The sequence below is a fragment of the Diabrotica undecimpunctata genome, chromosome 8 (genome assembly GCF_040954645.1).
Source record: "Diabrotica undecimpunctata isolate CICGRU chromosome 8, icDiaUnde3, whole genome shotgun sequence".
In the NCBI taxonomy this organism is placed as follows: domain Eukaryota; kingdom Metazoa; phylum Arthropoda; class Insecta; order Coleoptera; family Chrysomelidae; genus Diabrotica; species Diabrotica undecimpunctata.
In genome coordinates, this window is record NC_092810.1 from 20486926 (window position 1) to 20512228 (window position 25303).

At 34.1% G+C, this 25303-nt stretch overlaps 1 protein-coding gene across 1 annotated transcript in view; it reads right to left on the minus strand.

Moving 5' to 3' along the window:
* LOC140448721 (uncharacterized) overlaps positions 1 to 25303 on the minus strand; it is a 368374-nt gene that overhangs the window by 131001 nt on the left and 212070 nt on the right. The window contains exon 3 of the mRNA XM_072541834.1: positions 3362 to 3497. Coding sequence (XP_072397935.1) covers positions 3362 to 3497 — 136 coding nt within the window. The remainder of the gene's footprint in view (positions 1 to 3361; positions 3498 to 25303) is intronic.

Genomic DNA, 25303 nt, shown 5'->3' on the forward strand with positions numbered 1-25303 from the left:
AAATATTTGCAAATCTCAATTATTTGCATGTTTTGATTTATTTATTGACTTTTGTAGCGATATTTTGGTAAAAAGCGAAGGAGAATATTTTAAACATTGTTTTTCTAATAGTTGGCGTAAGTAAGTATTCGGTAACTTTTGCACAGTCACAGATTTGTTCTGATAGTATTAGATTTTTAATTTTTATGTCTTCTACGAAAAAAGTTCTATGACGAAATATCCCAGGTCATGGAAGAATATTAACCGGTGACTTGCTAAGATTGGTAAAAGTTTAAATAATGAAGATAAAGGATTATCGGAAAAGAAGTGAATTATTCCTATCTTGAGTAGGAGAATTAATGTATAATTCCAAATAATTAATTTAGTAGAAAACTTTGAGGATAGTGGGTAGGAACTCTTTAAATTCTTGTAGATAGTCCTATCAGGGAAAGTGAATCAATCCCTGCAGATTCCGGGAGTTTCCTGACCCGAAAAACTAGCACCTGTTTAGGGTCCCTTGTCCAGGGTTACGGATAAAGTCCACAACGGCAGCCACTGCGAAGAAGCGGAGCTTCGGTACAGTGGGGATGGCGTAACTGGCAACCCTCGATTATAGGGTTAATATAGAATTAAAATAGTAGCGTCTGATCCAGAATGGATGGCTATGAACAGTGTCTGACCCAGAGTGGGCGGCTGATATAAAACTCACCAACCCGTCTGGTCAGCGTGGTGTTTTAAGGCTACTCATCCTTCCAACTATATAGACATGGTGAATACTAAAACGAAAGGAAACAGTCCTCAGGTGGGTGGAGTATGTTATGCCAAATCCCACACTCAGAAAAGGGTCTGCCTCGTGGAATTTGGGGGAGGCAAGAATTCACTTAGTACATATAACATCAGAACGATGAGGACAGAAGATAATCTAGAAGAGTTGCAAGAAGAACTTAAGATCATAAAATGAGACATAGTAGGCTTATACGAGACAAGGCTTAAAGGCAAAAAAACGACTCTACCAAAATCAGGGCACATTTTGTACCAATACAATTTAGGAAATAACTAAGGTATAGGAGGCGTAAGCTGTTTGGTACATAAGAGAATTAAAAACTTGGTAACTAAATTCCAAGCGATTTCCAATAGGTTATATATCTGGTAATAAAACTAAATGGTAGATACAAAGAAAAACTATCCTGCTTAAACACATTCTACAAGAAAAAGATGCAGAGTCAAAAAATGAAATTGACTTTATACTCTCTAACTTCAAAAACATTGCTAAAGATGTTACTGTATTAAATTCTGTCAACACTGGTAGAGATCATCGATTAGTTAGGGTGCGAATAGAAGTAAATACCAAATTTTATAGAAGAAAATTATTAACACAGGATAAATTACCAAACATAGAAGCACTCGAAATGAATCAAAAGGAATATTAAAGTGAACTAAAAATGAGACTAGGACCTCTACCAGTATTCAACACGAAGGATGTAAATAAAATAACACAAAAATTAACGAATGACACAACATCAACTGCAAAAAAGATCTGTGGTAAAAATAAGAATTCAAGAAAAACGAAATTGAAACAAACAACACTGGATTTAATTGAAGAAAGAAGAAGAACATCGAAAGAATCACCAGAGGATAAGGCTTTCAACAATAAAGTTAAAAAGAGCATAAGGTCAGACTTGCGGGCCTATCAAACAAAACAAATATTACAAACCATCGAAAATAATAGAAATATGAGAGTATTGAAATCAAATTTAACTAAAGGAAAATCAAAGATAACTAAAATCAAAAACCAACAGGGACTTACAAAAAGTTGCTTGTGTTGACCTACAAGCTGCTCTACCAACACCAAAAGGAGAAGTTTCTGCTTTCTATTATAAATCTAAGCTGTCAACATATTATTTTTCTATATGTGAACTTCAGAAAAAGGGACTGGGAAATGTGCACAGCTATGTTTGGCACGAAGGAGAAAGCAGTAAAGGTGCCATAGAAATTGGTTCGTGCCTGCTGATGTATTTGGAACAAACATCTAAATAAACCGATTTGAAATTCATCTTTTATTTAGACAATTGTGGTAGCCAAGGAAAAAACAAGTACCTAATTATTTCAATGTATCAGTACGCTGTATTCATTTCAAAATTTCTTCTATAACTCATCGCTATTTATTTGTCGAACATACTCAAAATGAGGGTGACAGCTGCAACTCTTTAACAGAAGAAAATATCAGTAAAGCTTTAAAAGTAAGGTTTATTTATCTACCGGTTCATTACGTTATGCTAATCCAAACTAGGTACTCGTTGAAAACAACCATTCGAAGTACACGAATGATGTCATAATGATTTTTTTGACCTGAAAAAGTTAAATACTAAAACCGCGACAATGTGCACTGAAAATGTTTAAAGAAATACTTTTTATTTCAACGATATTTATGAAATTCATGTAAAAAAAGCTCTAATACTCACTCTACTACATGCTTTTTTGATTTCGTTCTTCTTATATTTGTTAATAAACACAATGTTCTCATTAAGTAACTTGTAGTATTCTTTAATGAACCTTTATTTATTTCAGTTAATAGGAATAACAAAAAAATGCCAGTTTTGTCTTTGCCTTAATTAGTCTTGAAAGACAAAATGTTGATCTGCAATATGGGCACAACTCAAAATAAGGATTGAATTTAAAAGTCTGTGTTATAATTCATTAAAGGTTATCTAACGCTATTCCAAATACATCAAAATGTATATTTTTTAAAAATCTATGGCAAAAGTCTATTGGCACACAAAGTTTAAACAACTGTGTTGAAAATTACCTGTTTTTGTGTTGTGCCACTATTGCATAAAGCCATGGACGTATAAACATATCTATGTTTATACGTCCATGCATAAAGCTGACGCGATAGCGTACCCATGATCGGTGAGTGGTCGGACGACGGTTCAAAATAATATTGCTCTACTTAAAGTTCGAAGAGGACTCTTAGTGATGTAAAACTCGACCAAATCTGGAATTCTGATGATAAAATATTAAAAAATCAATATTTATTGATTACTATAACAATTGAAATTGAAATATATAAAGATATTAAAATTTTTGTTTTATTATTATTATCGAACATCAACATATCGAACATCAAAATATTGAAATAAAATCAACATTTTTATTTCAATATTTTTGATTATGTAATTATGTGCGATTGAAAACTGAAGTTAAGAAAATATATATGTAGAGAAATAATTATCAAATATTTGTTAAATACAGCTCTTCTTATTGCACAAATTCCGGTTTCTAATCATCAGATACAATTTTGACGCCCTGAGCCTGAAAGATTTAATACCAATATCGCCTACAATTCCTATATCTCCGAACAAGACGGATTAAGTAAACTTACCTATGACAGTGAGATCCTTCATTTCCGAGTCCTTGGTAAAGATGGGCGTATCCATAGAAACCACACACGAATATGATCCCGAGGCTGAGAAATCCAATTTCGAGAGCTGGATTTGTTTTTCGCTGCTGTTCGCTTTCTGTAACAAGTAGAAAATTGGTTTAGAATGCGTGCGATGTGTGTGGTTGTTCTTGTTGTTTTTTTAAGAGTCTCTCGGCTCTAACCGAAATACATATATGCATTAGGAATTTGAATTGTGTAAAAGATGGCTCGTAAATATTTTCAGATATAAATCGTAGCATTACAAAGAAATAATGCATTTTTTTCATAAAAATGATGTTTTAGTATAATATGGTATTGCCATAGCATTACAAAAAACATAATTAACAAGGTTTGGTTAGGTTAGATGCAAAAAAACACAACGGAAAAAATTTTGGTCACATTCAAAGTATTTAAATTTTTTTATTTTTAACTATATTTTGATAATTTTTCAGCACATTGTGTAAAAATTTATAAATTTTAATTTATATTGTGAATCTTTTATTAGAATTTTGTATTTGACTTATTATGCGGGGTTAATCGAAAGGTGGTGTTTTATCCTAACTTTAAAACATCCTGTGGAATAATTCCGTTAGCGGATTTTTGTAAAACGTTGTTTTTTCGGATGCAACAATGTCTTCTAAGTATTATGTTTTTTATTTATGTGGAAATATGGATTTGTTCATTTTTAGGAGCGAAATGACTTTGCCATCCACAATTTACGACTTTTCCTATTATTACCATTATCTTTTGTATTAATTTGCAATACGACGATGGGGGCTTTGGTGACTGATATCGAAGGAATGTCATATCGACCTCCCAGAAGCACTGTATATAAATATTGATTAAAAACAACCACATGATCTTAGTTTTAATGAACAATTATAACAATAACAAAACATAAAAAAACAGCTTTACCTAAGTACGCAAATAACAAAGAAAAACTACTAAAAAATATCTTGATATTTTGTATTGCCTTCCCTAGCCTCTATAACTGCCTATACACGTCGGCTCATGCTGTCTATAAGTTTGCGAATATCATCTTGCTGGATGTTTTGCCATTCCTCTTCTAGAGCTAAGCGAAGTTCGATAATTGAGGCTGGTGCGACTTCGCGACCTCTAATATTTCTACAAAGCATGTCCCAAACGTACTTTATTGAGTTCAGATCTGGCGAACACGGTGGTCAGTTTATTTTATTAATACCGCCTTCCTCTAAATATTGCGTGACACACATTGCAGAGTGGGGTCGCGCATATATATATATATATATATAATTTCGGTTTACAACGTTCTTCGACGTCTTCCGATTTCCAATCTCCATCTCATTCTATCATTCCATAGATCGTCTTCCAGTTCTCTTTCTCTGATTTCTTTATCAACTCCTTCTCTCCAATTTCTTCTAGGCCTTCCTGGTCTTCGCCTACCTCTTGGTTGCCATTCAAGAATTTGTCTTGGTATTCTATTCTCCGGCATTCTCCTTACGTGTCCGTACCATCTGAGTTGTGTCGTTTTGATGTCATCAACAATATTATGTGTAACCCCCATGATTTCTCGGACTCTCTCGTTTGTTATTCTGTCGCGCATATCTTGCATTAATAGAAAACCATCGCCGATATATTAAGAAAAGGGTACTATGTGATTTGCTAAAATTTCCTCAATATACCGGTTTTAACCAAACCCTCAATAAATACCAATTCACTGTGCACCTCTCGGGATATTCCTGCCGATACCATCACCGAACCCCCTCCATGGCTAACGCGGGGACTGAAAGCGCACTCCGCAAATCTCTCTCCAGTTCGACACCATACTCGTTCTCTCCCATCTGACGACTCAAGACAGTATCTCGACTCATCCGTAAATAGAACATTACTGAATTGGCCTAAATTTCAATGTAAATGTTCCGTGGAAAATTGTAGTTTAGTCACTATGTGCCGTGGAAGTAATTTGGGCCCAGTTGCTGGTCTGCAACTTTGCAAACCAAATTCATGTAATTTTCGATGAACTGTAAATACACAACAGGTCACTCGACACTGAGGAGTAGGCAGATTGAGACCTCAAAGCCGTTTGACGGTTCTTTTATTTATACAGAACACGATGCTGGTACGTCACGAGTGAGGGGAGTAGGAAGATTGAGACCCCGAACTCGAACGGAACCGTATCCATCTTGAAAATGGCTGCAAAATGGGTGCCGAAACGTCTAGCAATAAATCCTCAACGCGATTCTTCCCGAGAAATTGGTAATTTTTATTTATCTGACCGCGGAATATGATCTATATGTATATATGACACTAGAGGCTTGTATTTCTTTTCATTTCGAGCTCCACCAATGTTTTTTACGTATTTCGAAGTTTCACCTCCCATCAGAAACACTTGTGGTACTTAGAACTGCAATAAAATGCTCTGTATCTATATATAAAAATATGGATTGGTTCATTCTTAGGAGCAAAATGACTTTGCCACCCACAATTTACGACTTTTCCTATTATTACCATTATCTTTTGTATTAATTTGCAATACGACGATGGGGCTTTGGTAACTGATATCGAAGGAATGTCATAATATAGACATCCTAGAAGTATTTCTTTTCATTTCGAGCTCCACCATTGTTTTTTACGTATTTCGAATATTTACCTCCCATCAGAAACACTTGTGGTACTTCGAACTGCAATAAAATGCTCTTTTTTATATGGCCGTTATAGGGTGACAAAAATATACGAACAATTTATGGATTAGTGTTACTTGGTCAAAATAGATACAGGCAGTGGTTTAAGACATGGAGATTTACTAAGCCTTATGCTATTCTTTCTAATCATTGATGGAGTCATAAAGATCGTCAATAAAAGAAGAGGATATAAAAACGATATTTAAATTCTTTATTACGCAGACGATTCAACATTGAAAGCCCAAAATGAAGATAACCGTTAACGACTACTTCACAGATTTAACACAAAAGCATCTGAAAACTAGAACAAAATTTATAAGGACAGGATAAGCCCAATATTGACATTCGCATCAGAAATAAGACCCGACAAAACACAAAGTATGCTGAAAATAGCAGCAATATTAAAATAGCAAGAGACAAGTTGCCATGTATTAGAAGAAGTGTTGGACAACCGCGCAACAGATCAAGTAATAATCTTCCATGGAGGCAATAATCTGTATGACTCAAAAGGAAAGATAATTCATAAAGAACTAGCCAAGAAACTGGAACTTCTCCAATCCAATAATCCCCCTTATTATCAATATCTTGTTAACAGTATTCTTTAGAAAGATCTACTTACTGGGACGATATTATGCTCTCAAAAATCAACTGGTGGTACACAATAGACAATAACTTATTTTAGTTAATAATCTGACTATACAAATAACACTGATTGATGTGGAAATATCTAAATGAACAAAATATTGAACTTAAGATTTATTATATTAGCAAGAAAGCTTTTTGTATTAGAAATTTTGGTAATCGCGCAAAAGATGGAGTAATAATCCTTCACAGAGGCAATAATCCGCCAATCAATAAGGAAAATTGCTTGTATAAAGAAAAAAAAGACCAAAAAAACTGCATGACATGTAGGAAAAATCTATATATATAAAAAAAAGTCGTGTTAGTTACACCACTTATAACTCAAGAACGACAGAACAGATTTGGCTGAAAATTGGTAGGGAGGTAGATTAGAGCCAGGAGATGGACATAGGATACTTTTTATCCCGTTCGACAGCGTTGCCGTGTGACTTGACATGAAACGTCAGTCACTATAAAACGTGGTATAACAAAAAAGAATCAGACTTGGAATAACAAAACGCAAATGACAGCTATGTAATTGACGTAAAATGACAGCTATGTAATGACGTATGGATGACAATTTGATATTTGTAAGAAATCAATATTAAAACTATTTCTATTAAATAAATAATTAACAAGTGGATTGAAGTGAAGTGAAGTTTAATTAATAATGCCGCGACCAAGACGATCGAATCTTTCTCGACAAAGCCGTAATTGAAGTGAAGTGAAGTTTAATTAATATTGCCGCGACCAAGACGATCGAATCTTTCCCGACAAAGCCGTAATGCAAGAAGAATACAAAATACTGCAAATGAAAGGACTGAAGAAGAACAAGAAATTGCACGTGAACAGCGCCGCGATAGTATGGCTCGACTTCGTGCTTCTCAAAGTGAAGCAGCCCGTGAAACAGCTCGGTTGGCAATGCAGAATCGTCGAGCGAACAACAGAAGGCAACAAATAGATAATTTGCGACGTAGAACAAGATATTTAGCTGATTTGAATCGAGCAGCGTTTCGATACGATTGCAGCAATGATTACAGCTTGCATCCTAGCGTTTGCATTGGGCAAATGGACGTTGTTTGCGAGTATTGTGGTGCATTAAAGTTTTCCGGAGAAACGCTTGGATTATGCTGCCTTAATGGTAAAGTGAAATTGCCAGTGTTGACTCCGCCACATGAGCCATTGTATTCATTGCTTTGTGGCGAAACACAAGAATCACGCCACTTTCTTGCAAATACTCGAAAATACAATAGTTGTTTCCAAATGACGTCATTTGGGGCAGACATTATCGAAGAAGGAGGATTTAATCCGACATTTAAGGTATTTATTTTTGTACTTACATAGAATGTAGTTAAAGAATAACTTACTTTATCTATTGGTATGTATTATATTTGCTAATACTGAACTCTACTCTCCCACAGAAAAAGTGTTTATAACCCAGTTAATACTGTCTGGTTTTTATTTTGTAGATACAAGGACAGATTCACCATCGAATTGGATCATTACTACCTTTCGAAGATACACAGAATAAATTTTTACAAATATATTTCATGGGCAACATGGAAGAACAACTTGATCGACGCCTAGGGATCAATACAGGAATGAAGCGAGCAATTATTCAAGACTTGCAGTGTCTGCTTCATGAACATCATGCGTTGGCCAGGTTGTTTAAGAGTGCTTTAGAGCGCATGCCAAATGATGACTATAAAGTTGTCATCAAAGCAGATAAATGACCATCTGGAACACACGAACGCACATTTAATGCTCCAACAGTAGACGAAGTTGCCATCCTGATTGTTGGTGAATAATTGGAAAAACGCGATATTGTGCTTACACGTCGCGATACTGGGCAACTGCAACAAATATCTGAAACTCATATGACGCATTGCAATACCCACTGATGTTTTGGCAAGGAGAAGATGGATATTATTTTAATATTAAAATGATAAATCCATTGAATGGTAAAGTATCAGTATCTTAATAATGGTTAATGTCTGTATTATTTGTCTTTGAAATGGTTAATTATCAAATTTTTAATTTCAGGTAAAGAAACTACAAAGAAAGTTAGCTCAATAAATTATTATGCATATCGTTTGATGATTCGTCAAAATGCTGACAACTATTTGCTGCGGTTTCGTCGATTGTTTCAGCAGTATTGCGTTGACATGTATGTAAAAATAGAAACGGAACGTTTAACATTTATTAGGTTGAACCAAGCCAAACTGCGTTCTGAGGAGTACTTCCATTTACGTGAAAATAATTCATAAAGAACAAAACAGGAAACTGGAACTTCTTTAATCCAACAGTCCTCCTTATTTTCAATATTTCGTTAACAGTATGATTTAGAGAGCTCAACTGGGACGATACTGCTTACAAATCACCTAGTGGTACACAATGGACAAATATCTAACAACCGTCTGCTCATTAGATGCAGAAACAAGGAAATCAAGTATGTAGGTGAAGAGATCTTAAGATGCAAATAAAAGACAATGCAAAATGAAAAGTGCCCAGACGACACTATTTTATCCTCTCTACAATTGTATCATTAATATAGTACTGTACTGTATAAAAAGTACTCTATTTCTTAGTTGATACTAATAGGTCAAATAAATAGAAAAACAAAGAATAGTTAAAAAAAACTCTTATGGTTCCTTAATCACAAAAACTTCGTTAATGGAGACGGTACCCGCAGGAGAAGAAGAAGAGTCGATGGAATGGAGAGCGGATAAAGCTGTAAAGTAAGCACGGTGAATGTGAAATACTACCACATATGTTTTTCGTTGTTATTCTAATAATTAAACCAGGAAACTCAATACGTTTTACATAAACAGTGGTCGCTACTATACACTCACCATCGCCTATTCATCTATGTTTACATCTAATTTTTCTCCCTTCAATATATTTCAAAAACGAAAACAATTTCAATTAAATTCCAACAAGGAAACAAAAAATAATAGGCAATTTCTTTTGTGTACACATTTTAACCTCGCCTTTCGCTTAATTGCAAAACTTTAACACAGGTGCGTGATGATCCCGGTCGAGATTTTGCCGATAAAAATGTTGCCCTGACATCCAGCGACTTCATTTTATGGAATTGCAACAAAAGCCAACAGCAGAGTGTACGGGAATGGATAAAAGCAAAATAACGACAAAACTTTCGTCTCGTGATATAAACGCGTACGTGAACGTATTCGCATTGCGAACAAAAACGTTTGTTTACGGATTTTATGATGAACCTACACGGATAAGGACATGGTTCATATGGTTCAGAGGTTAAGTCAGACATTGAACGTTTGATATAAAAATATAATAAAATTAAGTTATTTATATTTTAAACGAAACATTAAACAAAATAAATATATATAGGTATAGACGGTTTCGTTTGGATTTAATTCGAGTCTCTTAACATTCATTCTCTTGTTTCTGTAACTAGAACTTGTGAGACTGCGACTGTGAGACTATGACTTGTATGGAAATTATAGCAAATTAGTTACCAAAGTATGCTTTTAGCGACCTTCAACAAGGAAAATAAAGTGAATGTCGATAGCGATTAAAGTAAACTGTATATCCAAGCTTAATCAAGTCATTTAAAGCGATGCTAGGAATATTTATATTCCACTTTGAACCAACAATTCACTTTTACAGTTTACTTTAATCGCTATCAACATTCACTTCATCTTTTCTCGTTAGAGGTCGCTAAAAGCATATTCTGGTAATCTGACGATTGGTAGACCCAGAAATACGTGTAAGAGAATGGTAAGGGATTTGAATTAAATCCAAACGCAACAATCTATATATATATTTATGTTGTTTATCGTTCGTACTCTACGAAAAGAGTACAAAATTGATGGTGATTTATATGATAAATGACATTAAAGAAAAACACTTCTTGTACACTTTATTTATTATAAATTTTCTTGAGCATATTTTTATTTTAATTATAATTTCATTTTTAATACTTCGATCTTTTATTATTGTTCCTTAATATCTTTCTTTCTCGCCTTGACCTTTCTCTCCCTTTTTTGTTTTCATCGATCATCTTCTTCATCTAAAACTTCCAGTTTTCGTTAATACTTTTTCTTAGTTTCTATACTTAACGGTTTATATTTCGATACTTCCTCGATAAGTAAAAAATAATGTTATAAAAATAATTGAAGAAATACTTTATTTTGATACAGACAGAATTAATAACAATCAACAACTTTACACACAAATTAACGTACAACAAGAAAAATAAGGTTATTTCGACAAAAGTAAATCAAAATTGATAAAAACACAATTAAAAACATACTTAATCCCTTCTGCTCCATCGTATTCACGTATGGATATTTTTAGGTATGGCGAACTTTACCATGATATCCACAAATGGATATTCGTATAGGGGATATTAATACACTCTGTAAAAGTGGTGAAGGGCTCTGCATCTACATGGTCACGGTCGACGTTCGGTCTGGTGGCAACCCAACGCAGCGGCAAGATATTTAGTGTATGTTTATAGTTTGCTGAGAGATCACCTGTTCTTTTTCTTACTTATTAGATACGTAAATGCGGATTTTGAATGTGAAAGTTTACAATATATACCCAATAGTAGCGTAAGTGGAATAGGACGGGTGGGAAGAGTGATTTGCATGGGCCCATCCGTTCGTAATGGCGGCGGCGCTACTAGTCATGTTAGGTGGGGGTGTGACATGGCAAAAAACTTATGACGTTGATGTAAGTGCTGTTGCCATGATTTTACTAGTTTTGCATACTTACCCAAATAATGATTATACTATATCGCACCCTCAGTAATATAAGGGATCAACTCAAAATTTTGGTAAATTGAGATTTTAGATGCTATGGGCACAAAATTAAATTCTCTACCGGTTAGCGCTGACAGAGAGAGAAATAGGACATTAGTTGCTCGGTAAATATATTTGTGCCTCTCTCTTACTCTCCCCGCCAACCTATTGTTTTTACTGCTACAAGGTAACAATCAGTAACGTGTCCATAGTCGTCAAAGGCGGACTGTTCGAACGTCGTCCGATTCGTGTTTGTGCCCTTCTATGACAAAAATCCTGGTGAGTTTGTATGTTAACATTTTGTATTATATAGAACAATTTTTAGTTTAGCCCTTATATTATGTAAAATGTAATTAATAATTGGGTCTAATTCATAATAGCTCGCTATATTGCCAAAAAGTAGAGATGTTATATGGAATCATATCTTATTGGTTCATTATAGTACGTAAATTGTTTTATTGTTGATGGCGAACTTTGTAATTGGCCCTTATTTACATGAAAATTTTAACTATTTTTTTAATTGATCCGATTAAATTAACAGAAAAATAATTAAGTTGTAGTAAATTACAAATATTTAAAACAGTGTTTATTACATAGATGCAATGTATTGTTTGTAGTGTAAAATTTTTACATTTTATTTTTGTATTGATACGGAATAGTCACTTTTCAAGAAATTTATTAAGTAGGTACACAATTTTAGATAGTATTATTAATTAAATATTGTGTTATGTTATTTTGCAGAAAAATGGAATCCCGGACACAAAGAATAATGAACCTGTTGAAACCAACAAATCACCTTAGATTGGAGTGTAACAAGGAAGATGATCTATCTTTGGCAACTGAAAAGGTAACTAATTTAAATACGCAATTTAGGAATATTTTTATAATTGGTTTAATTTTTTTTATTTTCAAAGTTTTATTTATATATATTTAATTTTCAGATTCACTGTAATGAAGAAAAAGAGAACAAGCAGTTGGAGTCCGCTAGTGCAGATAAAAATACAACTGGTTTCATCCAGTACCAAGAAAGTTGGTTTGATAGTTATCATGAGAAAAGTCCATCATCACAAAATTGTGCTGCCTCTGTAGGAAGTGACCATTTAATAGAAAGTAGAAATATCATATCTACTCCTCAGAAATCCATCACTCGCCGTTGTTCGTCTAGATCAAGCTTTTCGTCCAGCTCCAGTAGCTCACGCAGTTCGAGTTCCAGCAGTAACTCAAGTACTACTTCATCTAGTAAAAGCTCCTGTGACAATCATGACACAGCCCGACCACTTTTAGATGAAAACATCGACCTACAGCCAGGTAAAGGTAATATTTCTTCACTATCCATATTGACACCGATTTGTGGCGAGTTCGTTCCTCAGCCAGGTACGTCTAAAGCCAATATTTCCATGCCATCCTTATCGAGATGCGATGAGTTGCCATCAATTAGATCAAAAACAGTAGGTAATTACATAATGTCTCCAATACATTCAGAGGAAAGCGACGTAGACCTCAGTGATGACGATCCCACTTACAAACAAGAACATTTTCGTCGACGTCCATGGATCACAGCAACTCTAACTTCGATTGATACAAATAATGTAACTATGACAAATGATAACATTCAAAGACAATCAAGAAAACATAAAGCAGATCCAACCAAATGGATACAAAACACGCAAAAAATGAAACGAAACTTGGGTCATAGCTATGTAGCTATACATTTGATTTTGTTGGTCTCACGAGAATAGTAAAAAATGGCAAAAATCGCGTCACGTGTTATCTTTAAAACGGTTCCTTATTCCGGTCGATAGAATTTTTACCTTCGAACTGATACAAATTTTATTGAACATTGATTTCGCGCGTGTAACTGATATTCAAAATCGACGGTCGGTTCAAGCATTGTATACAAACGGTAAACTTTTTTGCATCTATTTTGGGGTCCAAAAATTAATATTCTCGGAAAAATTTAGCTTGTTCGTATAATTCTTAGGGGTCAACTGTACATGAAAGAAAGGAAATGAAGGAAAAAGTATTCTACTTCGTTCACTGGACACTTTTGATGTTGAGTTTGGATGAAAGTGCAATTTACACTTTTCACTATTGATGAACCATTCACAGTACACAGTCAAATAAAATCATGTAAACCTGTCTTAAGCTTTTTGAAAAGTTGAAACCTTCGACTTAATTCGACGAACTATAAATAGGTGAACCTTCTTCTTCTTGCAGTACCGTCTCCTATGGGAGGTTAGCTACCATCACAGCAATCTTCACTTTGTTGGCTGCAGCTCTGAACAACTGTATTGAACTGCACCCATAGCACTCCCTTAAATTTCGCAACCAGGAAATCCTCCTACGTCTCACATTTCTCTTTCCCGAGATTTTTCCTTGGATTATGACTCTAAGCAGAGAGTACTTTTCTCCTCTCATTATGTGGCCCAGATATTCCAGTTTTTTCGTTTGTATGGTTTTTATGACTTCGCATTCTTTCCCCATCTTCAGCAGAACATCTTGATTTGTTACTCTTTCTGTCCATGGTATTTTCCACATTCTCCTGTAACACAACTTTGATTTTTGCTGTTTGTCCCCAGTACAACCTGGATATAATAATAATGTCGCGACTGTCGATTTTTTTGCTTCTTAGGATTTCATACAGCTTTTTTTGTCTGACTTTATCGAAGGCCTTCTCAAAATCTATGAAACCTACGTAGAGGTCTTGGTTTACATCCAAACATCTTTGCATTAACACACTCAGACCAAACAAAGCTTCCCGTGTTCCCAGTCCACCTCTGAATCCAAACTGTGTGCCTCTTATATCCTCTTCTAATTTATTAAATATTCTTTTGTGAATTATTTTTAAAAATACTTTTAGTGTGTGGCTCATCAATGCTATAGTTCTGTAGTCTGAACACTCTCTGGTATGAACCAATGACACAGAAATATCAAGATACAGCAGAATTAAAAATTTAGAGCAGTTATAACTAAAAAAATTAAAACGTTACAACCTATCGCCTGCAATTTAAAAATGCTTTTTAATTGGTTTTCTTTCCTTTTAATACTAATTTAAATCAATAACAGAATTATACTAACTTTCTGTGTAATATACGAAGAGCAAATTAACATAAATATACCGTAACAGATGTCGGTACACATGCTTCTTGCAAACCCTGACTCTTTCATTTCCGGAAAAATTACTCTTATCCTAGAGTCCAATTACAAATGTAAATTAGATCTCGCAGTAACTGACACATGAATACGGCTCTAAATGTAGAGCAAGATCTCAAATTGTTTCTTTTTAACTAAATGTATATTTACGTGGAAGTTTTCAGGGAAAATGCATTTAAACAATAACAGCCAGACGGATTTGGCAAACTTTACAGCGAGTAATTACTACAAATTAACCTGGTAGAATATTTAACATATTTTATCACAAAATACTGAATATAATTCTTAATTTAGTTTGTAAAATGTTTAAAAATAGACACACAAAATACTCTCATATACTCTTGACCAGTATTAAACTCTTAACATACCACCAATAATCTCTCATTATTTTGTTACAATTATTAATAAAACACGAATATATTAATAAAACACATATTCTACTTATTTTCGGTATATCTTAACGCACATAAAACGAGTTTTTTGTCTTATTCGTTTTTCGTTTAAAACAAGTTGTTTTTTTTGTGTGTATCTAAACACACTTCGATATTATTTTACCGCCAATTCTCCTCTTCTCAATATGAAAAATTATCATTTTTACGACCACAACTGCTCATGAATGTTTTTTGCTTGTACCGATTGCTTCGCTAATTTGTTACAAAAAACAAGTTTTTTATCTACTTAAAACTGGGTCAATAATATTTTTTTGTTCTCGGAACTCGTAAAAGTTTTCTTAATCTTTTAGTTTAATCGTTTACGTTAGTATGCAGTTTCTCCATAAATTTATAGAAAAGGTGGCTTATTAGATTCCACTGTTGGCGCATTTAAAGTTCGTTTAAACCGTTGAAAAATTGGCGGTTTCTGTTCCTATAAAAGGTTAATTTCAAGCGGCATTCGCAGACTTCGTCCTCGATTTTCGAATAGGATAGTTCTCACTCACACCAGACTTAGTTCTCGTGCCTGATAGTAGATACACCTTAAATCTTTCAAAAGAAGGATCTGTGATATGTGTCAGCTTTTGATCTGGAGAAAGTACTGAATACTCCTCATGGATATAGTATCATGTGTGGTCTCCAAGAGAATGGCCAAAGATTATACACAATTCAAAAACGAATCCTTTTACCTATGTTACTTAGTTATTGGATTTTTCTAATGTTTTAAATTGGAAAGATTTCTCTGAAACATTAATACCAAACAAATTCAAAATCAACATTAGTAAACTTCGCATAGCCATGTTTATTAAAGCTACCCACAAAGTTTCATTTTAAAGTATGGATTCTTTGATAATAGTGAACTGAAAACTATAAATTTGCAGGAAACCTTAAAGAACACGCCGTAATCATAATAGTAACATTACCGCTAACCAACAGCTCTACATTAATCGACTCACAATTTCGTCAGCTAAGTACCTAGATCTTAAAAAACTCTCTGATAAGGGTGTTATCCCAGCAGCGTTTAACGATGACTTTCTTTTATTATTACACAGTGGTGATATTACAGACTGCTTGATGGAAACCGATAACGAGGATACAAATGACGTTGATTTTTGATTATAACTTATTTTTAATAAATATATTAATGTATGTAATGTAAATGTATATAAATAATTGTAAAGTTTTTCATTGATTTTCACCAAATAAAACACAATTAAAATAAATCTTAAGAAACGTGAAAGCGTTAAATTTGAACACACAAAACATCCTAACCATGTCGACAAAAAGCGTAAGTGACACTTAAGCGAAAAACTTGGAAAATCAAACATCGTAAGTACCAGTACTATTACAAAAATAAACCATATAACATAATTACTTTTGTCATTTGTATAGCACACTACCAAATCATCATCATCATCAATCAGCCAATCCCGTCCACTGCTGGACATAGGCCTCCCTCAGTTCTTTCCAGTGTTCTCTACACTGGGCCGCTTGTAGCCAGTTTCCCGCTACTCTTTTTATGTCGTCGGTCCATCTAGTCGGTGGTCGTCCTCGGCTTCTTTTATAATTTCTGGGCCTCCATTCCATAATTCGTCTTGTCCATCGTCCATCTTGTGTTCTGGCTAAGTGTACTGCCCAGTTCCACTTAAGTCTCGTGGTTCTTTCGATGACGTCTTGAACTCCTGATCTTTGCCTGATTTGTCGATTTGTTATGTGGTCTCGGAGGCTCACATTCAGCATTGCACGTTCCATGGCTCGTTGTGTAACTCTTAGTTTATTCGCAGATTTCTGCGTGAGTGTTAAAGTCTCTGCTCCATAAGTTTGTACAGACAAAACACATTGGTTATAAACTTTTCGCTTAAGACACATGGGAATTCAACTTTTTAGAATATGGCTTAGTTTGCCAAATGCTGCCCATGTCAGGCCTATTCGCCTCTGTATTTCATTTGTTTGATTGTCTCTGTTTATTTTGATCTCGTGTCCCAGATATTTGTAAGTGTCTGTTTGTTGTATGGTATTATTGTCGATAGTTATATTTCCACTCATTACGAGATTTGTCATAAGTTTAGTTTTCTCAAAGTTTATCTTTAATCCTGCTCTTTCAGACAGACTTTTAAGCGAATGTAGCATAGAAACCGTATCCTGTAAGTTATCTGCGATTAATACGACATCATCTGCAAACCTCAGATGATTTAATCTTTCTCCATCTATATTGATGCCCATATCTTGCCATTGGGTGTTCTTAAATATTGACTCTAGAGCTGCCGTGAACAATTTTGGTGAAATATTGTCTCCTTGTCTTACTCCTCGACCTAAGCTGAATTTTTCTGTGTCTTCGTGTAGTCGTATACTTGATGTAGCGTTCTCGTAGATGTTTTTGATTAGTGACGTGTACCTGTAATCTATTCGGCTTTGATTTAGGGCTTCCAGTACGGTTTCAAACTCTACAGTATCAAAAGCCTTCTCGTAATCGACAAATGCAAGAACCAGTGGTATGTTGTACTCGATGCATTTTTCAATTAAGATCTTTATGGTGTGCAAATGGTCATTTGTGCCATATCCTCTCCTAAAGCCTGCCTGTTCTTTGGGCTGATAGAAATCTAGTTTAGGTGTTAGTCTCTTTGTTAAGATTTTCATAAAGAGTTTATACATATGTGTCAAGAGGCTGATGGGTCTATAATTTTCTAATTTAGTAATATCACCTTTTTTGTGTAACAAGACTATCACTGCATTGTTCCAGTCATTAGGAATCGTACCCGCATGTAAGCATTTATTAAACAGTTCGCTTACTGATTTTAATAGAATTTCTCCTCCTGCTTTTATTGCCTCAATAACGAGTCCATCGTCACCAGGCGATCGATGGTTCTTCATTTCCACACTACCAAATAATATAATATAAATAGTATATTAGTTTATGAGGCGGAGAAGCATGACTTTTCTTGACGCGCCCGATATTACGCGCCGAACGAAGTGAGGCGCGTAATAGAGGGCAAGTCAAGAAAAATCGCTTCTTTGCCGAATAAAGTATACTATTTTTTATTTAAACGTAGCAATTTTCAATCATAAATAGTACAATTCATACGCTATTTTTACTCGAAATTAACTGTGACAACTATCAAAGTCGTCTAGATGTTAGAAATTAAAATAATTAAGTCGTCGGTGGGATTTGCGTCTTCCTGGTTACAGTTGTTTGACAGTTATTTGCAATTATTAAAGACTGATTATTTTTGTTGTTGCAACCGCAAGCGCAAATTTAGTGCGAAAATGGAAAACCTAAACGAAATTGAGTCCGCCGCTAATGATGCAGTAGCACGTTGGAATGATTGCTGAAAGTTGTTCTCGACCATCAGTATCATCAACAATATTACCAATGCGTATCAAGAGTCGGGAACATTTTTGCACGGTTTCAATTTTGAAAATGCCTCACTAACTAATTGTGCTTTTATTATTACTATAAATAAAAATCATGTTTAATTGTTGTTAATGACATTTGTATTGTTGCTTTGTGACATGTTTCATATTGTTGCCATGACAACATTTTTCCCTCCGCCGTAAAGAAATGGGAAAAAAAACTGCTGCCGGCGGAGACATCAAACTTTGACAGGATCAAGTTGGATAAGTAATGTCATCATTATTTGACGTTTGAAGAAAAAATATTTTACTTTTAATAGTGATTAGTACGAATATTAATTAAAAAAAAAAACCTGTAAAATTTCACTTTTGCTGGTTTTCGATGTTTTTCCTGAAAGGGCTCGATATACATTGATACATGTAAAGTACAAATCGATTTTTCTCTAAAATGGTGCGCCAAGGGACTTCAAATAAGAGCATATTAAAAAAAAATCAAAACATGTTAAATGTTATGTCAAAATAATGCAATTTTTAAAGACAAAAAAAGTTTTGAATAAAAATGACCAATGCACCTTCTAAACAGGCGGTTTAAACTGCAATTAAAAAAATATTATTCATTCCAAATGATTGGTACATTCCACTAAATATATATTCAGAATTCCGCTTTAAAGGCAATTGTTTTGAAGATATTGTCGGAGACACAATTGATGTCAGAACTTTATGTTTTGGAATTATGTTGTTTTCTTTTATAAATACGTGCAATATGTGCAAAGATACATGCGCTCTACGTAAACCTCCGTTCACCTAGCAGAAAAATAAATAGTTTAGTGTTAGTTAAATAATATTGTAAAAAACAATCTTTTATAACTAAAGTGCAACATAAAATAAAGTGCCCTTAAATTTAACAAGCTATATTATTACCATTTCGACTTATAAATTATTTCGACGAAGGATTATTTAATCCTAGTTTACATACTTAGCCAGTTCCAACGTCGGACCCGCTACTTGTGCTATAGAAAGGAGACAATTCACAACAACCAATCTTTGCAAACTATTTTCATCCTGGACTATCAATATTGCGTCGTTTGTGCAACAGAGTATTTTTATTTCTTTGTTTTCCATTCTGTATCCTTTTGCTTTGGTAACGCTTTGGATAATTTCATCCATGATTAAATTGAAGAGCATAGTACTCAACGAGTACTATGCTGTCTTATTCCGCTGCCTATATTTCTATAGGTTTTGTAAGTTGTCCATCTATTCTGACTTCCATTTTGTTGTTTGTAGATATTTTCAATAGTTTTTATAAATATAATAATAAAAAATAAAGGAACACTGACTGCAACAATACTAATGATAGAAATTCGGAGACTTTATAGGGGGAGGGGGTTACGCCTCTTGTCAAACAAGTATTGAGCATCTTTTTCAACACATTTACTAACGTTCCTCCTCTTTCTTTGATTTGTTTAATGACTATCCCAACTTCTTTAGGTGATTTAATGGTTTTAATTTCCGAGAGAGCTGATTTTATTTCCTCTGTTGTGATATCTGGGATGTCTTCTGAGCTTACTTTTTGAACTTTTGGTATTTGATTTTGATCAGGATCTGGTAGTTCTCACTTATACAATTCTGAGTAAAAATCAAGCAATTTTTAAAATGTTTTCCTTATTTTTGTAGTTTCTCCTTTTTTTATTTACAAGTTTACAAATATTTTTCGATCCTTCAGTCATTTGTCGGCGCAGAACCTTTAAACTTTTATTTTTATCAATGGCTTGAGTTATGTATTCAGTGTTGTAATTTCTGACTTCTTTTCGAATGGATTTTGTGATATCTTTGTTTAGCTGTCTAAGTGTTATCAAATTATCTGTGTATTTGTCTTTTAATTCTTTTTTTTTGTTTATAAGATCTTTAGTAGCTTGGGTGAGTTTATCCATCTTTTTTTTTTCTTTTTCCTTATATTTTCTATGAGCGTTTCGAATCGCACTATTTATTTGCATGTTTGTCACCTCTATATCTAATGCATTTTCATTTAGATGTTCTACTTCTTTCTGTTCTGAAGTTATGATATTCTGATACGCTACTCTATCAACTATCGATTTCCATTTATTAGAATGCCTCTCTGTTATCATTGCTGTCCTCTCTCGTCTAATGTTGATCATTTATTTTTGTTCTAACCAACCGATAGTCATTCCCAACAGTGATTTTATTAATTACTGTAACATGTTCTACAATATTTTTTCTGTTTTTGATGATGCAATCAATTTCGTTTTTTGTTATGCCAGCTGGACTAGCCCACGTCCATTTACGTTGTTGGTTCTTTTTGAAAAATGTGTTCATCACATAGAGCCGATAATGCAACAAAAAATGTAGTAGCACACCTCCTCTATCATTTCGCTCACCGTATCCAAATGAGCCCATAGCCACTTCTGCGTTATCTTCTTTAAATCCAAGTTTAGCGTTAAAATCGGCCATTAAGATTAGGTGGTGAGTTTTATCTTATTCTATAGTTCTATTTATATCTTCATAAAAGTTTTTGATTTCTTTATCGCTATGGCTTGTCGTGGGTGCATATACTTAGATAAATTTAATAGATCGTCTCTCGTTCAGTTTTAATAAGAGGAAAACAACTTTTGAGCTTACACTCTCTATTTTTATAATTTTATCTAGGTGTTTTTTTTGTACGAGAAAGCCTACGCCACCAACTGCCTTATCGTTTTCTCCAATGGAATGTAGCAGATGCCCTGATTTTCGGTTTCGGTTAAGTTCTTTCTGTAATTCAATGAGCTTATCTTTAGTTAAAAGCGTTCCTTCGTTATAAGTGGCAATATGCAATGTTCGTTTTCCATGGTAGCCGTATGTATCCCGGTGATTATTTGCACTCTCTGCCCTTGTTCCAATCTGGTGGCTACCGTCACCAGGGACCGTTGGGCCACCGGGAACTAAGGGCCTTTTTCTAGTTTGTGTCATGTCATTTACGGAGAAAATAAGCCATTTCACTACCACGCTGGCCAGTGCGGATTGGTAGCGGGATATATCGGGACGTGGTAAGGATTGGGAAATGGGTAGGAAGATAGGTTGGACACCTGGCCTCTCCTAAAGGCTTGGACATAAGAGAAAGTCAGTAGCTAGCGTACGGCAGAAACGCCACTCCCTGTAACAGCCTGTTCTCTACCGGGATCGTGGAGGAGTGCTACCCACTACCGTAGGTTGTGAATGAGATTTGTATGCCGTAATAAAAATCACAATACATAAAACTATTTTTTATTTCACGTTTGCAATAATTCATGCAGTAGTCGGTTAATAAATTAAAAAATGAGAAAGTAAAAAATAATTCACTAATGTTTTGCAAGCAATACTGTAAGAATGAAAAAAGCATTATAAAAATTTGCTTACTGTAAATAAACCAGAATTTATCGTAAGAAAAAAATTTGACCATCGAGAAAATATTGAGAAAATAGAAATTATTACTAAATAAAAAGAAATTAAAAGGGCTCCAAAAGATATTTGGGAAAGCAGCAGGCTAAAGAAGGGAATTTTTTTTAAATGGATTACCTTTAGCACCAGTATTCTTTATTGAAACGACTTATTTTGAAACAGGTAATCTTCACTTGACAAGACAAGACTGGGTCAAGCGTGACCCGAAATTCACTTATTTCTTAATATTTCCTGAAATAATTTTTTTACAAATCCTATTGATCGTAAGTGCTCCTTATCTGTTTTAATCTATTTTTTCGTGTATCATTCGTGAAGATGCAAATTACAGTTTTTCCTCTACGTAAAATCTATGATGCCGGGTCAGTCCTGACCCGTTCTTGGGATTTCGAAGGATTTTTCAATATGTTTGTAGGTACACGTAAAACGCAGCCGTCTCTGTTTACCAGTGAACGTATTCAAGGCCAAATGATTATGTTTGTAGAAATATTAGTCGATAGAAGTTAACCTTGGGAGTAAATGTAGTGTCTAATAGGCATATTCTACAAGAAAGTCCGAGACGAGAGGTCCAACTTTGGTGTAAAGCGGTATTTCACGTTTGTTTATAAATTTAAATCAAGCATCGATCTTGAAGTGTGCAGTATTATATCAAAATGTGGAAAAAGAATAAGCCTTTGGGTGAAGCTGAGTTGTATGCCTTACTCCTATCAGATAGTGAAGAAGATGGCCTTGCAGAGCTTGATGAAAGCAATAGTGAAGCGAGTGATAATGACTGTTGTGAGCCAGAAGCACATGAAGGTAATTTATCAATTACTGAACTCGAGAACGAGGAAGTTTTAGCGACAACTTCTGAAAATATAGATAGTGAAAGATCTAACGTATCTGATGTTTTGTGCGAAGGACGAACATGGCGTTATTTAGCTCCAAAAAGGGTAAGACATTGGCATGTAATTTATTACAGAAAAACGTAGGTCTAACTAAGAAAAGTCAAAAGATTGAGACATGCATGGATGCCTTTAATTTATTTTTTTCTGATAGTATTATGTCAATGATTCTCGAGTATACCAATAAGAGAGCTATTGAGTTCATAGCTGCGTATAACAGTAAGAACGAGGAAAACATGAAGGATTGGATTGAAGTTGATCTAGTCGAACTGCGTGCTTTCTTTGGTATACTTATATTATGTGGAAGGTTCAGAGAGTCCCATGAGAAAGTGCAGAATTTATGGTCCAATACAAATAATGCATTTACGCGTCCTATTTATAAAGCATCTCTAAGCCGGAATAGATTTTTAAGTATTTTGAAGTATATTCGCTTTGATAATTTGGATACGAGAGCAGAAAGAAGAGAACGAGATAAATTAGCTCCTATTCAAGAAATCGCTGATCTATTTGCCCAAAATTGTAGGGAATCATATGAATCATCTGCTTTTGGTACTATCGACGAGCAGCTTATTGATTTTAGGGGACGTTGTCTATTTCGGATTTATATACCAAGTAAACCGAAGAAATATGGTATAAAAGCTTGGACCCTATGTGACGCTGAAAATTTTTATTGCTGTAACTTTGAGATATATACTGGAAAGATTGGTGATCAATGTGAACGTAACCAAGGCCCAAGAGTTGTCAAAACACTTGCAGCACATTGGTATAGGTCTGGTCGAAATATTACAACTGATAATTTTTTTACCGACATTGCTTTATCTGAAGAACTCTTATCCAAAAATTTAACTCTTTTGGGTACTATCAGAAAAAATAGGAAGAGTTTACCCAAATCATTGCTTGAAATGACAGATCGCTCACTGTATTCTTCAAAATTTTTGTTCACTAAAAACATTACCTTAGTTTCATATGTAACCAAGCCTAACAAGTTTGTTGTATTGTTATCGACCTTACACAATGAACATGAAATTTCTGATGAAAACCAAAAGTTTAAACTAAGGATTATTTTGGATTACAACAAAACCAAAAGTGGAGTCGATATTTTAGATAAATTGATTCGAGAGTACACATGTAAAAGAGCAACAAGAAGATGGCCCTCACGTATATTTTTCAACTTTTTGGATATTGCGTGCTACAATGCTTTCGTTCTATGGAATACGAAAAATCCTGAATGGAATAACCAAGTAAATATAAAACATCACAGAAAACTATTTCTGGAGGAGCTTGGAAAGCAATTAACCTCACCCAATATAAAACGAAGAGCGGAAGCAATACAAGAAGAACCCACCGGATACCATAAATCCGTAATCGCTGCAATAGAGACCACCGGTGTTAGTGTAAAAAAGCAAATAGAAGTGCCGCAATCTGCAACAAAACGAGGTCGTTGTTATTCTTGTAGGGGTAGTGACAATAAATATTCAAAACGGTGTGACATGTGTAAAAGATTTATTTGTAATACTCATTCAAAACGCGAAGAAGTACATATTGTCAAAATTAAATGCAACTACTGCCAAAAAGACCAGGATGGTGAACCATCTTAAAAATTTAAATACAAAAATTTAGTATTATAATTATTTTGTTTCTTTGTTTTTTGTTAAATTAAAGATACTGTATAACAATACTGACTATTTAAAACATCCTTATAAATAAAATGAGAATGGGTCACGCTTGACCCATAATGGTAATCTAAGTAAGTCAAATAATCTTGGTACTCCGAAGGTTAAATGTCCCAATTTTGTTGGGAAATTCTGTATAAAGTTCTTCAAATCTTGTACAATTGTAGTCAATCATCGGTAAAAGCTGATATAAGTGGATACGTCAAGACAATTATTTTTAGTACCTGTTGGTTTTGTTTTAATTCCATTTAGTTAAATTTTTATTATAATAATTCAGTTTTATGTAAAATGTAAAGAATAAAATTGTGTCAGGTGAAAATTATCTCACAAATTTTAAGAGCAAATGATTGTGCTTTATGTGTTTGTACGTTAAGTGTATTTTGCCCGCCAATGAGATCTGGTACAGACATTAGGCATTCAAAGTTAGGCGTATTTATTACCATTAATCAAACCTTTGCGTCCCTAACTCATTTAAATATATAACTTGGTATCTAATTGGGTTACAATCTACTGTCAGTCGGTGTTACCCTATACTCATTATTAAATTCAGACCAACAGACCTTAATTACACGAAATCAAACTATCCCTACAACACAGGTATGTGGAAAATGTTTCTTGTGAGGGGGATTTTGACTTTATTGCGAACTAGTTCGTTGTTTTAGATTAGTTTGTGTAAAAAATTGGGAAACGGTATCTTTGCAATTGACATTTGAAAGTTTTTTATAGCTATGGACACAAAAAATATCCACTTTTTTGATACCAAAAACATTAATTTTAAAATTCGAGGTAATCGTGCTTTTTTTGTGAGATTTTAAAAATTTAATGATGTCGCAACTTAAATATTACAGTAGAGTCTGTTCAAAAGTGAAAGTAAAAACAAAAATGAAAGTCTTTTTTTATACTTATAAAATAGTGTTTTT